The following is a 26,409-nucleotide window of genomic DNA, read 5'->3' on the forward strand; positions in this document are numbered from 1 at the left end:
AAGCCACACAAGCTCAAAACACAGGACCGCCGAGTGCTGAAGCATGTAAAAATAGTCTGTCCTCGGTTGCAACACTCACAATCATGTTCCAAACTGCTGCTGGAAGCAACGTCAACAAGAACTGTTCGTCGGGAGCTTCAGAAAATGGGTTTCCATGGCCGAGCAGCAGCACACATGCCTAAGATCACCATGTGCAATGCCAAGCGTTGGCTGGAGTGGTGTAAAGCTCACCGTCATTGGACTTAGAAACATGTTCTCTGGAGTGGTGTAAAGCTCAGTCATTCTGAAGCAGTCATTGGACTGATGCAGTAGAAACATGTTCTCTGGAGTGATGAATCATGCTTCATCATCTAGCAGTCCGACGGATGAATCTGGGTTTGGTGGATGCCAGGAGAATGCTACCTGCCCCAATGCATAGTGCCAACTGTAAAGTTTGGTGGAGGACAACTAATGGTCTAAAACTAATGGTTTTTCATGGTTCGGACTAGTCCCCTTAGTTCCAGTGAAGGGAAATCTTAACACTACAGCATACAATGACATTATAGATGATTCTGTGCTGCCAACTTTGCGGCAACAGTTTGGGGAAGGCCCTTTCCTGTTTCAGCGTGACAATGCCCCCGAGCACAAATAAGACGTCCATACACAGATGGTTTGTCGAGATCAGTGTGGAAGAACTTGACTGGCCTGTACAGAGCCCTGACCTTAACCCCATCGAACACATTTGGGATGAATTGAAACGTTGACTGCGAGCCAGACCTAATCACCAAACATCAGTGCCCGAACTCACTAATGCTCTTGTGGCTAAATGGAAAAAGTCCCCACAGCAATGTTCCAACATCTAGTGGGAAGCCTTCCCAGAAGAGTGACGGCCGTTAATGCAGCAAAAGGGGAACCAAGTCCATATTAATGCCCATGATTTTGAAATTAGATGTTTGACGAGCAGGTGCCCACATACACTACCGCTCAAAAGTTCGGGGCCAATAAGAAATGTCCTTGTTTTTTTTAAAGAAAAGCCATTTGTTTGTCCATTAAAATAACATCAAATTGATTGGAAATACAGTGAGGTCTCAAATTCAACAGTGAAGAGGTGACTCCGGGATGCTGGCCATCTAGGCAGAGTTCCTCGGTCCAGTGTCTGTGTTCTTTTGCCCATCTTAATCTTTTCTTTTTATTGGCCAGTCTGAGACTGCCTAGAAGGCCAGCATCCCGGAGTCGCCTCGTCACTGTTGACGTTGAGACTGGTGTTTTGCGGGTACTAATTTAATGAAGCTACCAGTTGAGGACTTTCTCAAACTAGACATTCATGTACATCTTGCTCAGTTGTGCACTGGGGCCTCCCACTCCTCTTGGTATTCTGGTTAGGGCCAGATTGCTCTGATCTGTGAAGGGAGTAGTACACAACATTGTACGAGATTTTCCGTTTCTTGGCAATTTCTCCCATGGAATAGCCTTAATTTCTCAGAACAAGAATAGACTGACGAGTTTCAGAAGAAAGTTATTTGTTTCTAGACATTTTGAGCCTGTAATCAAACCCACAAATGCTGATGCTCCCGATACTCAACTAGTCTAGTTTTATTGCTTCTTTAATCGGGCACAACTGTTTTCAGCTGTACTAACATAATTGCAAAAGGGTTTGCTATTGTTCAATTAGCCTTTTAAAATGATCAACTTGAAATCGCTAACACAACGTGCCATTGGAACACAGGAGTGATGGCTGCTGATGATGGGCCTCTGTACACCTATGTAGATTTTCCATTTAAAAAATCAGCTGTTTCCAGCTACAATAGTAATTTACAACATGAACAATGTCTACACTGTATTTCTGATCAATTTGATGTTATTTTAAATGGACAAAAACAATAGATTTTCTTTCAAAAACAAGGACATTTCTAAGTGACCCCAAACTTTTGAATGGTAGTGTACTTTTGGTCATGTAGTGTAGTTGCAAAGTTGCTTATTAGCTAAAATGCGAAAGTTGTCCGTGATGAGATTTGAACATGCAACCGTTGGGTTGCTAGACTTTCATGTTATATGCTGACTCATCCATCCACCCGACCAACCACCATCCTATTGTTTTTTCCTTAAAACCTGTTAATCCTACCCCCTACTTTTTCGAACATTCTGTTAAAAATCGCGCAACATTTCAGCGTCCTGCTACTCATGCCAGGAATATAGTATATGCATATGATTAGTATGTGTGGATAGAAAACACTCTGACGTTTCTAAAACTGGTTAAATCACGGCTGTGACTGTAACAGAGCCTGCGTTTCATCGAAAAGCGGAAGAAAAACTGATCACTGAAAACTGGAAAAAGTATCAATGCGCCACTTGCATGTATTGTTGAATGGAAACCAAATTACCTGGAGCCGAGATTGCAATTCCTACAGCTTCCACACGATGTCACCAGTCTTGTCAATTGCCTAGGCTTTGTTTCTTGGTCAAACAAACAAGAGACAGCCCATTTCCTCCCGTCTCCGACAGGATGTTTTGGAGTAGAATTTTCTGAACGTGATTTGAAGACGTGGAGCTATTGAATATACATCGCCCCGTGATCAATTTGATAGATTATTAACGTTTACTAATACCTAAAGTTGCATTACAAAAGTATTTCGAAGTGTTTTGTGAAAGTTTATCGTCAACTTTTTTAATTTAAAAAAATGACGTTGCGTTATAAAACACTTTTTTCCTTGATCACATAGTCTTCATAGATCGATATCTAGGCTATATATGGACCGATTTAATCGAAAAAAAGACCCAATAGTGATGTTTATGGGACATCTAGGAGTGCCAACAAAGAAGATCGTCAAAGGTAATGAATGTTTTATATTTTATTTCTGCGTTTTGTGTAGCGCCGACTATGCTAATTATTTTGTTTACGTCCCCTGCGGGTCTTTTGGGGTGTTGCATGCTATCAGATAATAGCTTCTCATGCTTTCGCCGAAAAGCATTTAAAAAATCTGACTTGTTGGCTGGATTCACGAGTGTAGCTTTAATTCAGTACCCTGCATGTGTTTTAATGAACGTTTGAGTTTTAACGAGTGCTATTAGCATTTAGCGTAGCGCATTTGCATTTCCGGATGTCTAGATGGGATGCATGCGTCCCGGGTCGACCCAAGAGGTTTTAAAGGGACATTTTAAAATGTTTCAACTTCCTATTCATCATCCTCAGCACCACCCCAACATCAACACATGTGAAAATGGCGCATTTCTATGTTTTGAAGTAAAAAAAAAGATGGAGGAAGATGATTTCCAATGTCATCATTCTCTCACGCTCCCTTTCCTCTGCACAGTTCTCTCACAGTGAGAAACGTGTTCTAAGCTTTCTTCATTTGATCCAATTCAACATCGCCAATTATTTTATGGGATGAGGATTAATTGATAGAGTGACTTTAATCTTAGTTGGTCTGAGAGAAGTGATGAGGCTTCTCTCCTTTATGTATACATTGATGTGTTTTTAAGGTAGCCAATCGGGAAAAACTCTTCCCACAGTCAGAGCAGTAGTAAGGCTTCTCTCCTGTGTGTGTTCTCTGATGAGATTTTAGCTCAGTTGATGTTGTGAAGCATTTTCCACAGTCAGAACAGGAGTAAGGCTTCTCTCCTTTATGTATACGTTGGTGTATTTTTAAGTTGCCCTGTTGGGAGAAACTCTTCCCACAGTCAGAGCAGGAGTAAGGCTTCTCTCCTGTATGTATTCGCTGGTGACATTTTAATATATCCAATCGGGTGAAACTCTTTCCACAGTCAGAGCAGGAGTAAGGCTTCTCTCCTGTGTGTATTCGCTGGTGACATTTTAAGTGGACCTGTTGAGAGAAACTCTTCCCACAGTCAGAGCAGCAGTAAGGCTTCTCTCCTGTGTGTGTTCTCTGATGAACTCTTAACTCAGCTGATGTTGTGAAGAATTTTCCGCAGTCAGAGCAGAAGTAATGCTTCTCTCCTGTATGTATATGTTGGTGGGTTTGTAAGTGGCTCTGTTGAGAGAAACTCGCCCCACAGTCAGAGCAAAAGTAAGGCTTCTCCCCGGTGTGTATTTTTAGGTGTGTTTTTAAGTTGCTTGATACGGAGAAACTCTTCCCACAGTCAGAGCATGAGTAAGGCTTCTCTCCTGTGTGTATACGTTGGTGTGTTTTTAAGCTGCTCTGTTGAGAGAAACTCTCCCCACAGTCAGAGCAGGAGTAAGGTTTTTCTCCAGTGTGGACTCGCAGATGAACTGTCAGAGCCTGTGATGTTGTGAAACTCTTCCCACAGTCAGTGCAGGAATACAGATTCTCTCCTGTGTGTATTTTTAGGTGTATTTCTAGTTTTGATAGAATTGGGAAAATCTCCTCACAATGTGGGCAGTGGTGAGACCTCTTAGCTCTGTGATCTTCCTGCTGTTGCTCTCTGGATGTAGAGAATGTCTCAACATGGTCTCCTGTGTGAACAACATCAGAAGAACCAGTCAGTTGGTGTGGTATACATATAACTTCATAACAGTAGGCTGTGCAATACAGGGAATAAAGCTACTAAGGCTGTCCCGACAAAAAAAATGATTCCCGTTCGACCGAGAGTCTTGTTTTCTTTCAACCAAACGTTTTAATTTTAAAACGTGTATTTTTCCATATATATGTGCTGGAAAAAAAACACCTATATGGAGGCTACAGAGCTTGTCTGATGCTTTAAGCAACTTAAAAATGCAACTTAAAAAATGAAGACACACCAAATACTCACGAGGAAGCCAGAGATCAATATAGCGTAACCAGAATAAAATACATCTGTTCTCGACTCTCCTCCTCCCGCTGCTGCGTTATGATTTTCATTTCATTTATAATAAAGTCTTTATATCTCAAATCAATGTCATGTGGTTAATCAAAATTATATCTAAATTAAAAAGAATCTAAAAGTAACTTCCATTGCCAATATGTAAAAATAGCCTACATAAAGCCAACAAATAAAAACATTGCAACCTGCAGGTAGAAAATACCCTGATGAAAATAGATATCCTATAAATCAAATTGGCTGCACATGGCCTGTCTGCAAGAAACTTGAAACATAATATCAACTATTAATTTGGTCTGGCCTGTGCTAGCAAACTTGCAACCTTGCATAAAATCTTTTGGGCCCTTAGAGTTTCTCATGCCAGCGAGCTCCAGACAGACAGAGCTGTAGGCTATTTTGCGCAAGGGATAAGAAGTAATCTGGTAGGCCTATTTCATGACATTTCCACTGGATCAGAGCATTACATGTTTTCCCCTGTCATGCTGAGTGGTTAGATGGAAATACTTTCTAAATAGGCTACATTGAGGAACTATTGTCATTCTCAATGGATATACAAACATACTTTGTTTACTTGCTGTTTGAGGTGACGACATTTTTTGTCTGAGAAACTCCACAGTGACGGTGAGTTAAGACAATCAGAAATAGTTTCAGATCCCCAAATGTGCACATTTATAGGCCTACATTTGCACTGAGGCAAGCTAGCCTATAGGCCTACTTCAATGTGTAATCAGGCCAGCTAGCCTATAGGCCTACTTCAATGTGTAATCAGGCCAGGTAGGCTATAGGCCTACTTCAATGTGTAATCAGGCCAGCTCGCCTATATCTCTACTTCTATGTGTAATCAGGCCAGCTAGCCTATATATCTCTACTTCTATGTGTAATCAGGCCAGCTAGCCTATATCTCTACTTCTATGTGTAATCAGGCCAGCTAGCCTATATCTCTACTTCTATGTGTAATCAGGCCAGCTAGCCTATATCTCTACTTCTATGTGTAATCAGGCCAGCTAGCCTATATCTCTACTTCTATGTCTAATCAGGTAGACTATAGACCTACTTCTGTGTAATCAGGCCAGCTAGCCTATATCTCTACTTCTATGTCTAATCAGGCAGGCTAGCCTATATCTCTACTTCTATGTCTAATCAGGCAGGCTAGTCTATAGGCCTGATTACACATTGAAGTAGGCCTATAGGCTGCTGGCTTCTATAAATGTGCCCATTTGGGGATCTGATACTATTACTGATTGTCTTAACTCACCGTCACTGTGGAGTTTCTCAAACAAAAAATGTCTTCACCTCAAACAGCAATCAGGCGTAATCAGGTGTGTGTCCTTACTCAACATTGACAGGAGCACTCTTAACAAAAGACAAAAAATACATTGTAAACTCGTAAAATGGAAGGAAATGCACCAAAACCTCTCTCACAAGTGTAGCCTAGGTTGTATATGCTCTACAAACAATGTGTCCACTCCTACAATGACAATGGTAAGACTGTAATAATAATATATTGAATGCATTACCGTAACCAAACAAACATTGTAGACTAAAAATTATGGGAATTAACGGTAGGCTAAATGTACTACTGGTGATAGTGGTGTGCCATCCCCTCTACAATGGACTAGTCCACCCAGACAGGCAATGGACTAGTCCACCCAGACAGGCAATGGACTAGTCCACCCAGACAGGCAATGGACTAGTCCACCCAGACAGGCAATGGACTAGTCCACCCAGACAGGCAATGGACTAGTCCACCCAGACAGGCAAAGGGACTAGTCCACCCAGACAGGCAAAGGGACTAGTCCACCCAGACAGGCAATGGATTAGTCCACCCAGACAGGCAATGGACTAGTCCACCCAGACAGGCAAAGGGATGTCCACCCAGACAGGCAATGGATTAGTCCACCCAGACAGGCAATGGACTAGTCCACCCAGACAGGCAATGAACTAGTCCACCCAGACAGGCAAAGGGACTAGTCCACCCAGACAGGCAATGGACTAGTCCACCCAGACAGGCAAAGGGACTAGTCCACCCAGACAGGCAAAGGGACTAGTCCACCCAGACAGGCAAAGGGACTAGTCCACCCAGACAGGCAATGGATTAGTCCACCCAGACAGGCAATGGACTAGTCCACCCAGACAGGCAAAGGGACTAGTCCACCCAGACAGGCAATGGATTAGTCCACCCAGACAGGCAAATGGACTAGTCCACCCAGACAGGCAATGAACTAGTCCACCCAGACAGGCAAAGGGACTAGTCCACCCAGACAGGCAAAGGGACTAGTCCACCCAGACAGGCAAATGGACTAGTCCACCCAGACAGGCAAATGGACTAGTCCACTCAGACAGGCAAATGGACTAGTCCACTCACAGGCAAATGGACTAGTCCACTCAGACAGGCAAATGGACTAGTCCACTCAGACAGGCAAATGGACTAGTCCACTCAGACAGGCAAATGGACTAGTCCACTCAGACAGGCAAATGGACTAGTCCACCCAGACAGGCAAATGGACTAGTCCACCCAGACAGGCAAATGGACTAGTCCACTCAGGCAGGCAAATGGACTAGTCCACTCAGACAGGCAAATGGACTAGTCCACCCAGACAGGCAAATGGACTAGTCCACCCAGACAGGCAAAGGGACTAGTCCACCCAGACAGGCAAATGGACTAGTCCACTCAGACAGGCAAATGGACTAGTCCACCCAGACAGGCGTGAATCAGACAGATGGCTTGTGTGCATTTTTTATATATTTTGACTATTTTCTACATTGTAGAATAATAGTGAAGACATCAAAACTATGAAATAACACATATGGAATCATGTAGTAACCAAAAAAGTGTTAAACAAATCAAAGATAATTTTATATTTGAGATTCTTCAAAGTTGACACCCTTTGCCTTGATGACAGCGCTGCACACTCTTGGCATTCTCTCAACCCGCTTCATGAGGTAGTCACCTGGAATGCATTTCAATTAACAGGTGTGTCTTGTTAAAAGTTCATTTGTGGAATTTCTTATCTTCTTAATGCGTTTGAGCCAATCAGTTGTGTTGTGACATGGTAGGGGTAGTATACAGAAGAGCCCTATTTGGTAAAAGACCAAATCCATATTATGACAATAACTGCTCAAATAAGCAAAGAGAAACAACAGTCCATCATTACCTTAATACACGGTCAGTCAATCCGGAAGATGTCAAGAACTTTGAAAGTTTCTTCAAGTGCATTTGCAAAAAACATCAAGTGCTATGATGAAACTGGCTTTCATGAGGACCGCCACAGGAAAGGAAGACCCAGACTCTGCTGCAGAGGATAAGTTCATTAGAGTTACCAGCCTCAAAAATTGCAGCCCAAATAACTGCTTCACAGAGTTCAAGTAACAGACATCCCAACATCAACTGAGATTTTTGATTTCAACCACCGTGTCTTTGTGAGGAGCAGACTAGGTCCTCCTTCCCACCGTGAAGCATGGAGGAGCAGACGAGGTCCTCCTTCCCACCGTGAAGCATGGAGGAGCAGGAGTGATGGTGTGGGGGTGCTCTGCTGGTGACACTGTCAGTGATTTATTTAGAATTCAAGGCACACTTAATCATCATGACTACCACAGCATTCTGCAGCAATACGCCACCCCAACTGGTTTGCGCTTAGTGGGGCTATTATTTGTTTTTCAACAGGACAATGACCCAACACACCTCCAGGCTGTGTAAGGGCTATTTGACCAAGAAGGAGAGTGATGGAGTGCTGCATCAGATGACCCCCACTACCCAATTGAGATGGTTTAGAATGAGTTGCACCGCAGAGTGAAGGAAAAGCAGCTAACAAGTGCTCAGCATATGTGGGAACCCCTTCAAGACTGTTGGAAAAGCATTCCTCATGAAGTTGGTTGAGAGAATGCCAAGAGTGTGCAAAGCTGTCAACAAGGCAAAGGGTGGCTACTTTGAACAATCTAAAATAACACTTTTTTGGTTACTACATGATTCTATGTGTTATTTCGTAGTTTTGATGTCATCAGTATTATTCTACAATGTAGAAAATAGTAAAAAATAAAGAATGGGTGTGTCCAAACTTTTGGCTGGTACTGTATATTTGCTCGACTAAAAAAAATATTGGTCGACTAACAGCCTATTGACCAACAATTGACCAGTAGACTAAATGGGGTCTATGGCCCTAAAAGCTGTTCCACAGTTGAGGGCAGAAAGGGGTGAATATTATGAGTCATATCATCCTCCACTCACTATCACAAGGGTTAGTAACTACACAGACTCATTTCATATCATCCTCCACTCACTATCACAAGGGTTAGTAACTACAGACTCATTTCATATCATCCTCCACTCACTATCACAAGGGTTAGTAACTACACAGACTCATTTCATATCATCCTCCACTCACTATCACAAGGGTTAGTAACTACACAGACTCATTTCATATCATCCTCCACTCACTATCACAAGGGTTAGTAACTACACAGACTCATTTCATATCATCCTCCACTCACTATCACAAGGGTTAGTAACTACACAGACTCATTTCATATCATCCTCCACTCACTATCACAAGGGTTAGTAACTACACAGACTCATTTCATATCCTTCACTCACTATCACCAGGGTTAGTAACTACACAGACTCATTTCATATCATCCACTCACTATCACAAGGGTTAGTAACTACACAGACTTAGTAATTACACAGACTAATTTCATATCATCCTCCACTCACTATCACAAGGGTTAGTAACTACACAGACTCATTTCATATCATCCTCCACTCACTATCACAAGGGTTAGTAACTACACAGACTCATTTCATATCATCCTCCACTCACTATCACAAGGGTTAGTAACTACACAGACTCATTTCATATCATCCTCCACTCACTATCACAAGGGTTAGTAACTACACAGACTCATTTCATATCATCCTCCACTCACTATCACAAGGGTTAGTAACTACACAGACTCATTTCATATCATCCTCCACTCACTATCACAAGGGTTAGTAACTACACAGACTCATTTCATATCATCCTCCACTCACTATCACAAGGGTTAGTAACTACACAGACTCATTTCATATCATCCTCCACTCACTATCACAAGGGTTAGTAACTACACAGACTCATTTCATATCATCCTCCACTCACTATCACAAGGGTTAGTAACTACACAGACTCATTTCATATCATCCTCCACTCACTATCACAAGGGTTAGTAACTACACAGACTCATTTCGTAGAACTTTAAAACGCTGACAGTTTGTCTACTTCACTTCTTTAGTCTCCTCTCTGATCACTTCAGATAGCCCAGTTGTTCAGGGACATGTTGTCAGAATTACAGAATTCAACCTATCAATAGACTGGGTCATAACTTAAGGAGGTCTAACTTCTGAAGATATAGTTAGAACCTGTTCTTACCATGAGAAACAGATTTCCCAATGTTCTCCTCCTCTTCTTCATCTTTAATGTTGACATTCAGTTCCAGTGTTTGACTGCAGTCTTCCAGCTTCACTGATGTCATCTCTGGATCCTGCAGTGCAAACTGGGCTCCACTGTCACAATCAGGACCCAGTGACTGTAGGTTTGGACTCAGTGTGGAAGGAGAGAGGCAGGCTGGGTTTGTCCTCACTGTTGATGTTACTGGCCTCAGACTTAATCTGAGTCGGTCTGTAGTAATAAAGAGAAAAGTACACAAAAATGAGTCTTGAAAGTTCTGACAAAATCTTTATTCTCAAACTATATTAGATCAGGTAGCTAAGAGCTGACAACAAAACATTCAATTCATCCTTACATTAGACACAAAGTTCACACTATAAAGGGTTCACTACGTAAATGAACTTAGCGTATGCTAAACTAGATTTCCTAAACAGTGCATTCAGATAATATTCAGAACTCGACATTTTACACATTTTGTTACGTTACAGCCTTATTCTAAAATGTATTAAATAGTTTTTTCCCCTCATCAATCTACAGACAATACACCCCACAATGACAAAGCGAAAACAGGTTTTAAGAATATTTTGCAAATGTATTAAAAATATAAAACAGAAATATCATATTTAGATAAGTATTCAGACCCATTTACTCAGTACTTTGTTGAAGCACCTTTGGCAGCGATTACAGCCTTAAGTCTTTTTGGGTTTGACATTATAATCTGTATTTGGGGAGTTTCTCCCATTCTTCTCTGCAGATCCTTCAAGCTCTGTCAGGATGGATGGGGAGCGTCGCTGCACAGCCATTTTCAGGTCTCTCCAGAGATGTTCAATCTGGATCAAGTCCGGGCTCTGGCTGGGCCACTCAAGGACATTCAGAGACTTGTCCCAAAGCCACTCCTGCATGGTCTTGACTGTGTACTTAGGGTCGTTGTCCTGTTGGAAGGTGAATCTTTACCCCAGTCTGAGGTCCTTAGCAGGTTTTCATCAAGGATCTCCCTGCTCCATTCATCTTTCCCTCGATCCTGACTTGTCTCTCAGTCCCTGCCGCTGAAAAACATCCACACAACATGACGCTGCCACCACCAGGACTCACTGTAGGGATGGTGCCACGTTTCCTCCAGATGTGACACTTGGCATTCAGCCCAAAGAGATTAATCTTGGTTTCACCAGACCAGAGAATCTTGTTTGTCATGGTCAGAGTCCTTAACTTTTGGCAAACTCCAACTTGGCTGTCATGTGCCTTTACTAAGGAGTTGCTTCCATCTGGCCACTCTACAATAAAGGACTGACTGGTGGAGTGCTGCATAGATGGTTGTCCTTCTGGAAAGTTCTCCCATTTCCACAGAGGAAGTCTGGAGTTCTGTCAGAGTGACCATTGGGTTCTTGGTCACCTCCTTGACCAAGGACCTACTCCCCCTATTGCCCAGTTTGGCAGGGCGGCCAGCTCTAGGAAGAGTCAATCCTGTCTCAGAGCTCTACAGACAATTCCTTCGACCTCATGGCTTGGTTTTTGCTCTGACATGCACTGTCAAATGCGGGACCTTATATAGACAGGTGTGTGCCTTTCCAAATCATGTCCGATCAATTGAATTTACTACAGGTGGACAACAATCAAGTTGTAGAAACATCAAGGATGATCAATGGAAACAGGATGCACCTGAGCTCAATTCTGAGTCTCATAGCAAAGGGTCTGAATACTTATGGAAATAAAGCATTTCAGTTTTGAATTTTTTTGTAAATTTGCAAAAAAATCTAAAAAACTGTTTTTGCTTTGTCATTTGTCATTACGTGTGTAGATTGATGAGGAAAAGCATTTAATTTAATCAATTTTAGTATAAGGGTAAATACAAAATGTGGAAAAGGGGTCTGAAAACCTTCAGAATGCACTGTAAGGAATAAGCAACTCGTTCTCATTCTGATAAATAAGGTTGGCCACTTGATTTAACATCTGAACAAAGTGGACAGGCTAACATGCTTTTCAAACAGTTGGAGACAGAAATAAGGTTGGCCACTTGATTTAACATCTGAACAAAGCGGACAGGCTAACATGCTTTTCAAACAGTTCGAGACAGATGAAGGGTGTGTTCATAACAAGTCATAACAATTAAACTGTTCAACCTTGTTAGCAAATAGATCCAATTTGACTAAATGTAACGGATGTGAAACAGCTAGTTAGCGTTTTAATCGTTGACGTTACTTGCTCTGAGACCTTGAATTCGTAGTTCCCCTCTGCAAGGGCCGCGGCTTTTGTGGAGCGCTGAGTAACGATGCTTCGTGGGTGTCAGTTGTTGATGTGTGCAGAGGGGCCCGAGTATGGGCGAGGGGACGGTCTAAAGTTATACTGTTACATAAACTTGAAACATAAAGATTAGCAGGCTAATCACCAGCACCTGGGCTTGAGAGAAGTGATTATTGCAACAACAAAAAATAGCAGGTTAAAATATTTTGATCAAATAATACAATGATTAGTGGGTGTTATGGTTGTGGATGGCTTATATTTAGCCTCGGTATAACTTCACAAGCCCTGAATTCATTAGATTATTGACTGTTTGAAATGCAGTGTATTCAACCTTTAATTGTACAAGGCTCATTTAGAGAAAAAAAAATATATATTAATATGTTGTGAATTGCCAATAAATAAATGTAAAAATTTAAAAACTCAAGATACACGTTATACTGTACTATACTCTGTATTGTTGTACTCTACTAAACGTTACGTTCCTGTACTCTGCTGTACTATGCGATCCAATCTTGTGAAACAGTAGCTGTCTCCAATAACTTGTCCAATTATTTTTTTTTGTCGACATTTAGAGAAAGTTCGCATAGAAAATAGATCCGACAATGGCCCGCTAGTGCTTTCATTGAATTATCTTGTATCGATAAAAACAGCTGTTAGTAATGACGCACCTCGTACCGTCAAAATGATTCCGCAATCATACGTTGTTGTTTTTTAACACAGCTTCTATCCTCACTTGTCGGGAATAAAGAAACTTTGACAAAAGAAAAATCCACCATCAAACGATTAAAAATGTTGTTGAGCTTTATAACATTTCTCATATCTGCCGCCGCAAAGATTTTTTGTCACATTACTTTTGTCGAACGCACCCGAGTCAATGAAATCCTGCCTAATGATGTGATTGGTTCAGATCTGGTCCGGTCTAATGTTTGGGCCAAGTCAAACAAAGACATTCAAAAGACGTCGGTCTGTGTTTACTGGGGTGTATCCTACAGTGTCGGCCTATAACTTTATGAATGTCCATCCATGTGGAAGGCCTAGGGTTTGTAAAACAGCCAGTTGCATTGGCTTTATTAGTCCTGGTTCCTGTGACTAATCATGTTGTCTATTGGCAATGAGTCTATTGGCAATGAGAATCTGTGTTTAACACAGAGGGAAATGCAGAAGTATTAATTTATTGCTGTTATCATCTCCTCAAAAATGTACAGAGAAACTTGAAACCACTGATTATCATGACAATTTAGCTGACGGGGTTCAACTCCCGGACAGCAGAGGTTTCAGAGTCCTGCTCCAGTTTCAACTGTTCTGCCTTACTATTATTCGACCATGCTGGTCATTTATGAACATTTGAACATCTTGGCCATGTTCTGTTATAATCTCCACCCGGCACAGCCAGAAGAGGACTGGCCACCCCACATATGCTCTCTCTAATTCTCTCTTTCTTTCTCTCTCTCGGAGGACCTGAGCCCTAGGACCGTGCCCCAGGACTACCTGACATGATGACTCCTTGCTGTCCCCAGTCCACCTGACTGTGCTGCTGCTCCAGTTTCCACTGTTCTACCTTATTATTATTCGACCATGCTGGTCATTTATGAACATTTGAACATCTTGGCCATGTTCTGTTATAATCTCCACCCGGCACAGCCAGAAGAAGACTGGCCACCCCACATAGCCTGGTTCCTCTCTAGGTTTCTTCCTAGGTTTTGGCCTTTCTAGGGAGTTTTTCCCAGCCACCGTGCTTCTACCTCTGCATTGCTTGCTGTTTGGGGTTTTAGGCTGGGTTTCTGTACAGCACTTTGAGATATCAGCTGATGTACGAAGGGCTATATAAATACATTTTATTTTATTTGATTTGCAATAGAGCTGAGATGCTAATATTTGTGTAAACTCTACATAGTTGTGTTCTGTGGGTGTCACTGAGTAGGCTGAACAATCCATAGGTAAGACTGTAGAGTGCAATATGAATGTCCAACACAAACAAAAGACCCTCCATACTCAACTGGTGGACCTCGGTCCAGATCCAGACTGGGTCAATACCGATCACGGTCCAGATCCAGAACGGGTCAATACCGATCACGGTCCAGATCGGGTCAATACGGACCACGGTCCAGATCCAGACTGAGTCAATACGGACCACGGTCCAGATCCAGACTGAGTCAATACGGACCACGGTCCAGATCCAGACTGGGTCAATACAGACCACGGTCCAGATCCAGAGCGGGTCAATACGGACCACGGTCCAGATCCAGAGCGGGTCAATACGGACCACGGTCCAGATCCAGAGCGGGTCAATACGGACCACGGTCTGGATCCAGACTGTCAATACGGACCACGGTCCAGATCCAGACTGAGTCAATACGGACCACGGTCCAGATCCAGACTGAGTCAATACAGACCACGGAACCCAGAATGGGGTCAATATGGACCACGGTCCAGATCCAGAGCGGGTCAATACGGACCACGGAACCCAGAATGGGGTCAATATGGACCACGGTCCAGATCCAGATCGGGTCAATATGGACCACGGTCCAGATCGGGTCAATATGGACCACGGTCCAGATCGGGTCAATATGGACCACGGTCCAGATCGGGTCAATATGGACCACGGTCCAGATCGGGTCAATATGGACCACGGTCCAGATCGGGTCAATATGGACCACGGTCCAGATCGGGTCAATATGGACCACGGTCCAGATCTAGAGCGGGTCAATATGGACCACGGTCCAGATCGGGTCAATATGGACCACGGTCCAGATCGGGTCAATATGGACCACGGTCCAGATCGGGTCAATATGGACCACGGTCCAGATCGGGTCAATATGGACCACGGTCCAGATCGGGTCAATATGGACCACGGTCCAGATCGGGTCAATATGGACCACGGTCCAGATCTAGAGCGGGTCAAAACGGACCACGGAACCCAAATATATACATAATAATACTTTTTTGGGGCTGGGTTTTGACCCCTGGTATCATATAAACACAGAAGACATGGAAATGTGTAAAATTGCAGGAAATTAGCTTTAAAACTGCAACAACAAAAATGTTGCCCCACATCTCAAAATGTATAGAATTGTGTGATATTACATTTAAACCTACCAACAACAGGGTTGTGAAGATTTTGGGGTTGCAAGTTGGGGGTTTGTTACGCCAATAAATGACAATATCCATCTGGACTTTTGCCACCTAGGAAATGTGTGTGACTGGACCTTCTCAAATAGTACTGGAGAACCCCTGTAATAGACTGACTGGGAAGGTGAGTATTCAGTCAAAGTCCTGCAATAAGAGCTAAGACATTAATATGTGTTAACTCTTGGTAATTGTATTCTGTGGGTGTCACCCGTTTCCTGGGTGCACAATCCAACCCGTTTCATAAGTACATATAAAAATGTCCCCAATGCAAATTATGCAGTCCAACATATACACAGTGGGATTTCAAACGTTATTTTCTCTTTTTTTTCTCCAATTTAATCAATTATTGTAATTCATTTTAAATTAAGTAACATTCCAATCATGTTATCATTATCTAACCCAAATATGGAATGATTCCACTATTTTCTATCCGTTCATCACTTTCAATTACCGTAGTTACTTTTACTTTGAGGTTGAACCGCAAATTCCACTATTGTGGCTAATCGTTATTGTAGCTATCTTCACATACGTAGGGACAAGCGGGGAGGACGGAGACGTTGGCCACGATCAGATATAAATGTATTATGTAGAACAAACATGCCTCTGATTCTATGGAATCGTGTCAGTTCTATTCAAGGCATTTCTATCTGCAACTTCCACAGCGTTTTTGTACTGAACATTCCCAGGCGAAACCCTGTATACGAACAATGAAAGCCTTACAATTGAAAACGTGTGGTGGACACAGCGCCGTGTGCTCGTAAATGTTTTTTTTCTCACGTTCTTCACTCACTCGGTTTGACACAAAACCTTATCCAAACGTTATTTCGATGTTAGTCCGTTTAAACGTTCTATTACATACCTGTAATAATAAAGAGAAACGGTCAGCACAGTTCTGGCGCTTTCTTTATTCTGTAGAATGGTGGGCACCAACCCGGAACTTCCTGTTCCCCCCACTACCACAGCGACATTATTGGACTGATGGACTAACTACTACTAAACCATGTAGAATATAAAAGGGAGATTGATTAGCTAGACAAATAAGCCTTGTTTGTTTTAACTAAGGGGGTGTCTGTTGTAGTGTCTAAGTTTTCAACTCATTACATATGCATTGTAGATGATCTCTGTGGAAGGCCAAGAAGATCATCAAGAACCTCAGCCACCAGAGACACGGCCTGTTCACCCTGCTAGCATCTTGGAAAGGGGGATATCTAGTCAGTTGTACAACTGAACGGCTTCAACTGAAATGTGTCATCAGCATTTAACCAAATCCCTCTGAAACAGAGAGGTGCGAGGGGCTGCCATAATCGACATCCACGTCTTCGGCGCCCGTGGAACAGTGGGTTAACAACAGATAGTTAACTTGTCAGCTCACTCTGACCACGAGGCTACCTGCCGCCCCTAGCAGTTGGAGACAGTACAGGTGCATCAAAGCTGGGACTGAGAGAATGAAGCCACTTCTATCTCCAGGCCATAAGACTGTTAAACAGTCAGCACTAATTTGATTTAGAGAATATTGGTGACTAGCAAATGGGCTTGTCCCAGTGTGTAGAGGTGTCATGACACGTAATTGTGTAGATAAATACAGATATATTTGTTGGAATTTCATGAATTAAACAAAGCATTATATTTACTGTAAAGTTAACACCCCAAAACTATGATGATTCAGTAGATCAATAAAGAGAATATGTCAGATTTAGCTTTGTGATGCTCATTTAAACTTCCTGTCTTGCTAAGCTTCAGAAAAGCACTAAATATGTCACTTAAAGTATGTTTGTTTTGTAATTCGTTACACAAAAGAGAAGGGTTTGGCCAGTACAAATTCATGTACAATCTTTACTTTTCATTGGAAGATACATTAAGCAGGCTTCAATTAAGTTATCCAAACATATTTATAATTAATAACTAGTCTAGTTTTAAAATACTATTTAAATAAACAAAAATAATCCACCCAACCGAATGGTGAAAACTGATCATCACACCATCTCTATCTGATAAATGTTGTCTACCAGCTCATTCCCACAGAGGGGGAAGCAATACCACCCAGTCAACCAGCCTCACAGAGGATATTCAACCCTCAGGGCAAATCCAAGGTCATATCAATATCTTTACAGTAGAAGCTAACAAAACACACCAAAACTGACAAGGTGAATACTGATCAGTAAAGTAAAGAGGCTAACATTCTATAACGCTCCCTTTTCTCACAGTGAGAAACAATAGGATTACAATAGTGTGCTACGATTTCTTGAGAATTAAGTGAAGGAATGATTTTAATCTTCGCTAGTCAGAGAACTGATGAGGAATCTCACATTTATGTATATGTTGGTGTGTTTTTAAGTGGCCATGTTGAGAGAAACTCTTCCAACGGTCAGAGCAGGAGTAAGGCTTTTTTTTGCCAAGACTAAAACCCCACAGAGCAAAGCAATGCAGACGCCCAGTGGCAAGGAAAAACTCCCTAGAAGGAAGGAACCTAGGAAGAAGTTATTTTTGGAGTGCTGGTTGTCATTCTGGAAGGTTCTCCCATCTCCACAGAGGAACTCTAGAGCTCTGTCAGAGTGACTATCAGGTTCTTGGTCACCTCCCTGACCAAGGCCCTTCTCCCCCGATTGCTCAGTTTGGCCGGGCGTCCAGCTTGAGCAAGCGTCTTGGTGGTTCCAAACTTCTTCCATTTAAGAATGATGGAGGCCACTGTGTTCTTGGGGACCTTCAATGCTGCAGATATTGTTTGGTACCCTTCCCCAGATCTGTGCCTCGATACAATACTGTCTCGGAGATCTACGGACAATTCCTTCGACATCATGGCTTGGTTTTAGCTCCAACATGCACTGTCAATTGTGGGACCTTACATAGACAGGTCTGTGCCTTTCCAAAGCATGTCCAATCAATTGAATTTACCACAGGTGGACTCCAATCAAGTTGTAGAAACATCTCTAGGATGATCAATGAAAACAGGATGCACCAGAGCTCAATTTCGAGTCTCACAGCAAAGTGTCTGAATACTTATGTTAAAGTTGTTTTTTTAAAGATATATTTTGAAAAAATATATATAAAAACCTGTTTTCACTTTGGCATTTATGGGGTATTGTGTGTCGATTGCAGAGGACATTTTAATTTAATCTATTTTAGAATAAGGCTGTAATGTAACAAAATGTGGAAAAAGTCAAGGGTCTGAATACTTTCCGAATGCACTGTAGCTAATTTAGAAAAACAGGATTGTCTTTTTCTCCCCTTTTTAGTGTTACAAATAACAATGGAAATCAACAACTCTCTGTTGTCATATGTTTCTTTCTAGTAAGTATTTTCCCAACCTGGAATCTGAGATCTTGTGGAAATCTGTGGTAGAGAATAATGTATGACAATTTAGACGCAACATTATCGTACAATAGTTATCATCAACATGCTTTAGATAGTTTAGGGCTATAGCTACCTAGGCCTTGATAACTAGTTATTGGGTTATCCAGCTAGCTACAAAAGTGTATACTAACACGAAACATATGTATTACTAACGCAATACTGTTGTTTCCAATGGGGGACTTTTATTGTGAAGGCGAACCGTAAATTCCACTGTTATTTAATCCTTATTGTGGCTAACTTCACACAAAGGTGCGCCCCGCTAGCTAGCGAGTAGCGAACTTGGCATAGCTATTTGCCAGCCGTAGGTTATGTAATTTAGCTAGCGACAGTAGCTAATCAATGTTAGAAAACTAGCTAGCTAATACAAAAACAAACTCAATATACTACATGGAAAGTTTACTCTGTACAATGTGCTATAACTTGTTAGCTAGCTGGCCTAGTTGTTAGGCCTAATATTATCGCCAGCTAACGTTTGCTACCTAGCTAAATGTAGTTAAGTACGTTTGCTAACGTTAGCTAGCTACAGTTATGCCTCTGCAGTTAGCTAGCCAACACTTGGTGAGCATAATAATAAGGAAATCCCCATCAAAATTCTTCTATTTGAGAATTAGATGTATTTTTGCATGGGCTGCGTCTCAGTCCACCGCATCCGCTGATGTCTTTCCGTGGCAGAGCTGCGGTGTTGTTTGTCAGACCAGGAGACACCAACTTCTGTCTGTATCGTCCGAAAAATTCGGCCTACAAGCTGAGACTCACGAACAAACACATTTTTCTCTAGGACTCCCACAAGTGTCTGAATGTAGCAGGTACCAGTAACAAACATATTTTAAGTATATATTGAAGTACTTTAGTTTTTTAAAAAGGTGCTAAATACAGGTAAATATGTTTTACTGATCTTAATCTCTCAGATTCAGAAACTTCAATACCAATTTCCCTTTGAAAAGTGTTAGCTATATCATCCCCCACTCATTATCGCAAAGGGTTATCAACTGTCAGGGTCAATTCCACATTTTCCTCATTCAAAAGCATTGAAGAGAATTGGATGTCAGAATTACAGAATTCAACCTAACAAAAGACTGGGTGATAATTTATGGAGGTCTAATTTATCAAGATAATTTATAGTTAGATAGAACCTGTTCTTACCATGAGAAACAGATGTCCCCATCTTCTCCTCCTCTTCTTCATCTTTAATGTTGACATTCAGCTCCAGTGTTTGACTGCAGTCTTCCAGCTTCACTGATGCCATCTCTAGATCCTGCAGTGCAAACTGGGCTCCACTGTCACAATCAGGACCCAGTGACTGTACGTTTGGAGTGTGTAATTTCTCAACTCTGAATAGTAACCCAGTCCTAAATAGAAGTCTGGGATCAACTTCTGTTGAGGAAATGTTGTGGTAGATGTGGGCCATCACAGGGGAGTTCACAGCTCTTTGACTCTGAACATTCATATCAATGACTCACCCTGAAATTAACCATCAATGCCAGAGTTCTACAAGACTATTTACATAATCAACTGGGCATTACAACAGTCTGACCCTCTATATAGTCTTTGGTATATATTGAGCTCTAACAGCTGACTCACGAACAAACACATTTTTCTCTAGGACTCCCACAAGTGTCTGAATGTAGCAGGTACCAGTAACAAACATATTTTAAGTATATATTGAAGTACTTTAGTTTTTTGGGTCGTGGAAAAGGTCTGTTGAAATGAATACTGTAGTGGTGTGAGAAAGGTAACACAAGCTTCCTCTCTGGTTCCATTCCCCCAATAGTAACTGGGTCATTATTGGATCGTGGTGGTAATGCTGTCCCTGGACTTTGGTACCATATAAAACACTTTAAAAATGACTATTTGTTTTTTGTTTTATTTAACTGTAATTTAATGAGAAACATTTAAGTCCTTTACACTGCAAAACATTAATTTGTATGCATTGTAGCAAATTGGCTTGTCCCAATGGTGATGTGTAAAGGTGTAGTGACATGTTTTGACTAGATAGATATTTTGAATACCATGAATTAAACAAAAACATAGTTTTTTGGGTTTAACTATATAGAAAATACAAAAGGTTAAACCAGCACAAATTAATGTAGAATGTTTATTTGTCATAGATCAATTACCCAAATAAATGTATCAATGACTACTAAAGTAATCAATCTAGTTTTATAAGACAATGTAATAAACACGTAGTCATTTCATAGCCTGTGTATCATTAAACAAAAGTCATTTGTAGTAAAAAAAGAACCCACCCAAACTAATGTTGAAAACTGATCATCACACCATCTCTATCTGATGCATGTTGTCTACTAACTCATTCCCACAGAGAACTGATCATCACACCATCTCTATCTGATACATGTTGTCTACTAACTCATTCCCACAGAGAACATCATCAACCATCTCTATCAACATGTTTCTACCAGCTCATTCCCACAGAGAACTGATCATCACACCATCTCTTTGTACATGTTGTGTCTACCAGCTTATTACCACAGAGAACTGATCATCACACCATCTCTATCTGATACCTGTTGTCTACTAACTCATTCCCACAGAAAACTGATCATCACACCATCTCTATCTGATACATGTTGTCTACTAACTCATTCCCACAGAAAACTGATCATCACACCATCTCTATCTGATACATGTTGTCTACTAACTCATTCCCACAGAAAACTGATCATCACACCATCTCTATCTGATACATGTTGTCTACTAACTCATTCCCACAGAAAACTGATCATCACACCATCTCTATCTGATACATGTTGTATCTACTAACTCATTCCCACAGAAATGATCATCATCACACCATCTCTTCCTGCAGAGGAATAGCTTTTTATTTTATTATCATTGTTGAATATTTAAAACATACGATCTATTTGCAGTGAAGCCGCTCGACATCTACATCACATTAGTTATCTGACAGACTCCCATCCAGAGCGATCCACAGATGCAGCAACGGTCAAAGCCCTGAGGGACAACTTGGTGTCAGATCAAAACGTATTATATCTTACAAAAATCCATACCGCTCACTTTAGTATGACACCAGTATATTATGTTACATGACATTGGCCTACGAATGTAATATGAGTCGTACAATATAATATGATTTGTAGGATGTATAAGTATTTTACGAATTACAATATGTTACAAATATGCAATACGTATGATATTTTACTTATTCCAATTTGATGTTAACGTTAATTAACATGCTGAGTACACTATATAAACTCAGCAAAAAAAGAAACATCCCTTTTTCAGGACCCTGTCTTTCAAATATAATTCGTAAAAATCCAAATAACTTCACAGATCTTCATTGGACTGCAGATGTGGCCAGGGCAATAAATTGCAATGTCCGTACTGTGAGACGCTACAGGGAGACAGGACGGACAGCTGATCGTCCTCGCAGTGGCAGACCATGTGTAACAACACCTGCACAGGATCGGTACATCCGAATATCACACCTGCGGTACAGGATGGCAACAACAACTGCTCGAGTTACACCAGGAACGCACAATCCCTCCATCAGTGCTCAGACTGTCCCAAATAGGCTGAGAGAGGCTGGACTGAGGGCTTGTAGGCCTGTTGTAAAGGCAGGTCCTCACCAGACATCCTCGGCAACAACGTCGCCTATGGGCACAAACCAACCTTTGCAGACAGGACTGGCAAAAAGTGCTCTTCACTGACGAGTCATGGTTTTGTCTCACCGGGGTGATGGTTGGATTCGCATTTATTGTTGAAGGAATGAGCGTTACACCGAGGCCTGTACTCTCGAGTGAGATCGATTTGGTTAAGTGTCCGTCATGGTCTGGGGCGGTGTGTCACAGCATCATTGGACTGAGCTTGTTGTCATTGCAGGCAATCTCAATGCTGTGCTTTACAGGGAAGACATCCTCCTCCCTCATGAGGTACCCTTCCTGCAGGCTCATCCTGACATGACCCTCCAGCATGACAATGCCACCAGCCATACTGCTCGTATGATTTCCTGCAAGACAGGAATGGCCAGCGAAGAGCCCGGATCTCAATGGGACCTGTTGGATCAGAGGGTGAGGGCTAGGGCCATTCCCCCCAGAATTGTCCGGGAACTTGCAGATGCATGGGTGGAAGAGTAGGGTAACATCTCACAGCAAGAACTGGTAAATCTGGTGCACTGCAGTACTTAATGCAGCTGGGGCCACACCAGATACTGACTGTTACTTTTGATTTTGACCCCCCTCCTTTGTTCAGGGACACATTGTTCCATTTCTGTTAGTCACATCTGTGGAACGTGTTCAGTGTATGCCTCAGTTGTTGAATCTTATGTTCATACAAATATTTACACATGTTAAGTTTGCTGAAAATAAACGCACTTGACAGTGAGAGTACGTTTATTTTTTAGCTGATATATATATATATATATATACAAAAGTATGTGGACACCCTTTCAAATTAGTGGTTTCGGCCATTTCTGCCACACCCTTTACTGACAGTTGTATACAATCGAGCACACAGCCATGCAATCTCCATAGACAAATGTTGGCAGTAGAATGGCCTGAAGAGCTCAGCAACTTTCAAAGTGGCATTGTCATAGGATGCCACCTTTCCAACAAGTCAGTTTGTCAAATTTCTGCACTGCTAGAGCTACCCCGGTCAACTATAAGTGCTGTTATTGTGAAGTGGAAACGTCGAGGAGCAACAACGGCTCATCCGCGAAGTGGTAGGCCACACAAGCTTACAGAACGGGGCCGCCAAGTGCTGAAGCGCGTAAAAATAATTTGTCCTCGGTTGCAACACTCACTACCGAGTTCCAAACTGCCTCTGGAAGCAACGTCAACACAAGAAATGTTCGTCAGGAGCTTCACAAAAAAGGGGTTTCCATGGCTGCACACAAGACTAAAAAAAGCTATTGGACTTTCTGGAGTGATGAATCACGCCTCATCTGGAAGTCTGATGGACAAATCTGGGTGTGGTGGATGCTAGGCGAACGATACCCGCCCCAATGCATAGTGTCAAATGTAATATGTGGTGGAGGTATAATGGTCTAGGGCTGTTTTTCATGGTTCGGGCTTGGTCCCTTAGTTTCAGTGAAGGGAAATCTTAACGCTACAGCATACAATGACACTCTTGACGATTCTGTGCTTCCAACTTTGTGGCAACAGTTTGGGGAAGGCCCTTTCCTGTTTCAGCATGACAATGCTCCTATGCACAAAGCAAGGTCCATACAAAAATGGTTTATTGAGATCGGTGTGGAAGAACTTGACTGGCCTGCACAGAGCCCTGACCTCAACCCCATCGAACACCTTTGGGATGAATTGGAACGCTGACTTCGAGCCGAATGAAAGAAAGTCCCCACAGCAATGTTCCAGCATCTACTGGAAAGTCTTCCCAGAAGAGTGGAAGCTGTTATAGCAGCAGAGGGGGGGGACCAAGTCCACATTAATGCCCATGATTTTGCAATGAGATGTTCGACGTGCAGGTGTCCACATACTTTTGGTCATGTAGTGTAGTTGCAAAGTTGCTTATTAGCTGAAATGCAAAAGTTGTCTATGATGAGATTCGAACATGAAACCTTTGGGTTGCAATACGTTCATGTTATATGCTGACCCATCCACCCCGACCAACCAATCACCCTCCTTTTGTTTTTGCCTTAAAAGGAAAATGTTTAAATGTTTCAACATCATATTCAATTGAATATTCATCTCCAGCACCATCCCCTCTGCACAGTTGTCAATGAGAAACATTAGGATTACAATAGAGTGTTCGTCTTAATGTTATCAAATTCCCTGTTACCACTTCCTTTACGAGATGAGACTGAAGCGATGGAGTGACTAATCTTAACTTGCCTGAGACAATTGATGAGGCTTCTTGCCTTTATGTATACGTTGATGTGTTTTTAAGGTAGCCAATTGGGAGAAACTCTTCTGACAGTCAGAGCAGGAGTAAGGCTTCTCTCCTGTGTGTCTTCTTTGATGAATTTTTAGCTCAGTTGATGTTGTGAAGCACTTCCCACAGTCAGAGCAGGAGTAAGGCTTCTCTCCTTTATGTATACGTTGGTGTATTTTTAAGCTGCCCTGTTGGGAGAAACTCTTCCCACAGTCAGAGCAGGAGTAAGGCTTCTCTCCTGTGTGTCCTCTTTGATGAACTTTTAGCTCAGTTGATGTTGTGAAGCACTTCCCACAGTCAGAGCAGGAGTAAGGCTTCTCTCCCTTATGTATGCGTTGGTGACATTTTAAGTTGCTCTGTTGGGAGAAACCCTTCCCACAGTCAGAGCAGGAGTAAGGCTTCTCTCCTGTGTGTATTCGCTGGTGACATTTTAAGTGGATCTGTTGAGAGAAACCCTTCCCACAGTCAGAGCAGTAGTAAGGCTTATCTCCTGTGTGTGTACGTTGGTGTGTTTTAAAATTGCTCTGTTGAGAGAAACTCTCCCCACAATCAGAGCAGTAGTAAGGTTTCTCTCCAGTGTGCATTTTCTGATGAACTGTCAGAGTCCTTGATGTTATGAAACTCCTCCCACAGTCAGAACAGAAGTAAGGCTTCTCTCCTGTGTGTGTTCTCTGATGAACTCTTAGCCCAGTTGATGTTGTGAAACATTTTCCACAGTCAGAGCAGTAGTAAGGCTTCTCCCCTGTGTGTATACGTTGGTGTGTTTTTAAGTTGCTCTGATGAGAGAAACGCTCCCCACAATCAGAGCAGGAGTAAGGTTTCTCTCCAGTGTGCACTCTCTGATGAACTGTCAGAGCCTGTGATGTTTTTAAACTCTTCCCACAGTCAGTACAGGAATACAGATTCTCTCCTGTGTGTATTTTTAGGTGTATTTTTAGTTTTGATAGAAATGGGAAAATCTCCTCACAATGTGGGCAGGGATGAGACCTCTTAGCTCTGTTATTTTCCTGCTGTTGCTCTCTGGATGTAGAGAATGTCTCAACATGGTCTCCTGTGTGAACAACATCAGAAGAACCAGTCAGTTGGTGTGATATACATATAACTTCATATCAGTAGGCTGTACAATACAGGGAATAAAGCTATTAGGGCCGTGCCGACAAAAAAAATAATCGACAGTCTGTTCTTTCGACCAATCGATAGGTATACATTTTAAAACGTGTATTTTTCCAAATATTAGACACACTCTTTGTTTGAATAAAATCAAATATATGTAGGCTACTGAGCTTGTCTGATGCTTTAAGCACGGCAATAAATTAAGACATACATTACTAAAGAGGGAGCCAGAGATCAACCTGTTCCCGACCCTCCTCATCCTCACTGCTGCTGGCCTTCTCAGACTCTACTGTTACCCTCCTGAAGTAGCTGAGACCTGAAGTAGCCAGAGACCTGTTCCCGACCCTCCTCATCCTCACTGCTGCTGGCCTTCTCAGACTCTACTGTTACCCTCCTGAAGTAGCTGAGACCTGAAGTAGCCAGAGACCTGTTACCCTCCCTGAGACCCTCCTCATCCTCACTGCTGCTGGCCTTCTCAGACTCTACTGTTACCCTCCTGAAGTAGCTGAGACCTGAAGTAGCCAGAGACCTGTTC

General features: G+C 42.1%; 1 protein-coding gene across 45 annotated transcripts in view; it reads right to left on the reverse strand.

The window, feature by feature from the left end:
- LOC118370532 (zinc finger protein OZF-like) overlaps window positions 1-26,409 on the reverse strand; it is a 126,940-nt gene that overhangs the window by 31,686 nt on the left and 68,845 nt on the right. For 7 of the 45 annotated variants that reach the window (XM_052504315.1, XM_052504308.1, XM_052504319.1 and 4 more), the window contains one exon: window positions 21,713-25,812. The exons of 8 other annotated variants lie outside the window; for them this stretch is intronic. In XM_052504315.1, coding sequence (XP_052360275.1) covers window positions 24,713-25,812 — 1,100 coding nt within the window. In that variant the 3' untranslated portion in view covers window positions 21,713-24,712. Of the gene's footprint in view, window positions 1-1,244; window positions 4,412-6,989; window positions 7,707-7,910; window positions 8,049-8,166; window positions 8,298-10,160; window positions 10,410-16,404; window positions 16,515-21,712; window positions 25,813-26,409 lie in introns of those variants that run through there. 30 more of the 45 variants (XR_008105976.1, XR_008105977.1, XR_008105975.1 and 27 more) reach the window with 18 other exon arrangements.

The sequence above is a fragment of the Oncorhynchus keta genome, unplaced genomic scaffold (assembly GCF_023373465.1).
Source record: "Oncorhynchus keta strain PuntledgeMale-10-30-2019 unplaced genomic scaffold, Oket_V2 Un_contig_18996_pilon_pilon, whole genome shotgun sequence".
Taxonomy (NCBI): Eukaryota; Metazoa; Chordata; class Actinopteri; order Salmoniformes; family Salmonidae; genus Oncorhynchus; species Oncorhynchus keta.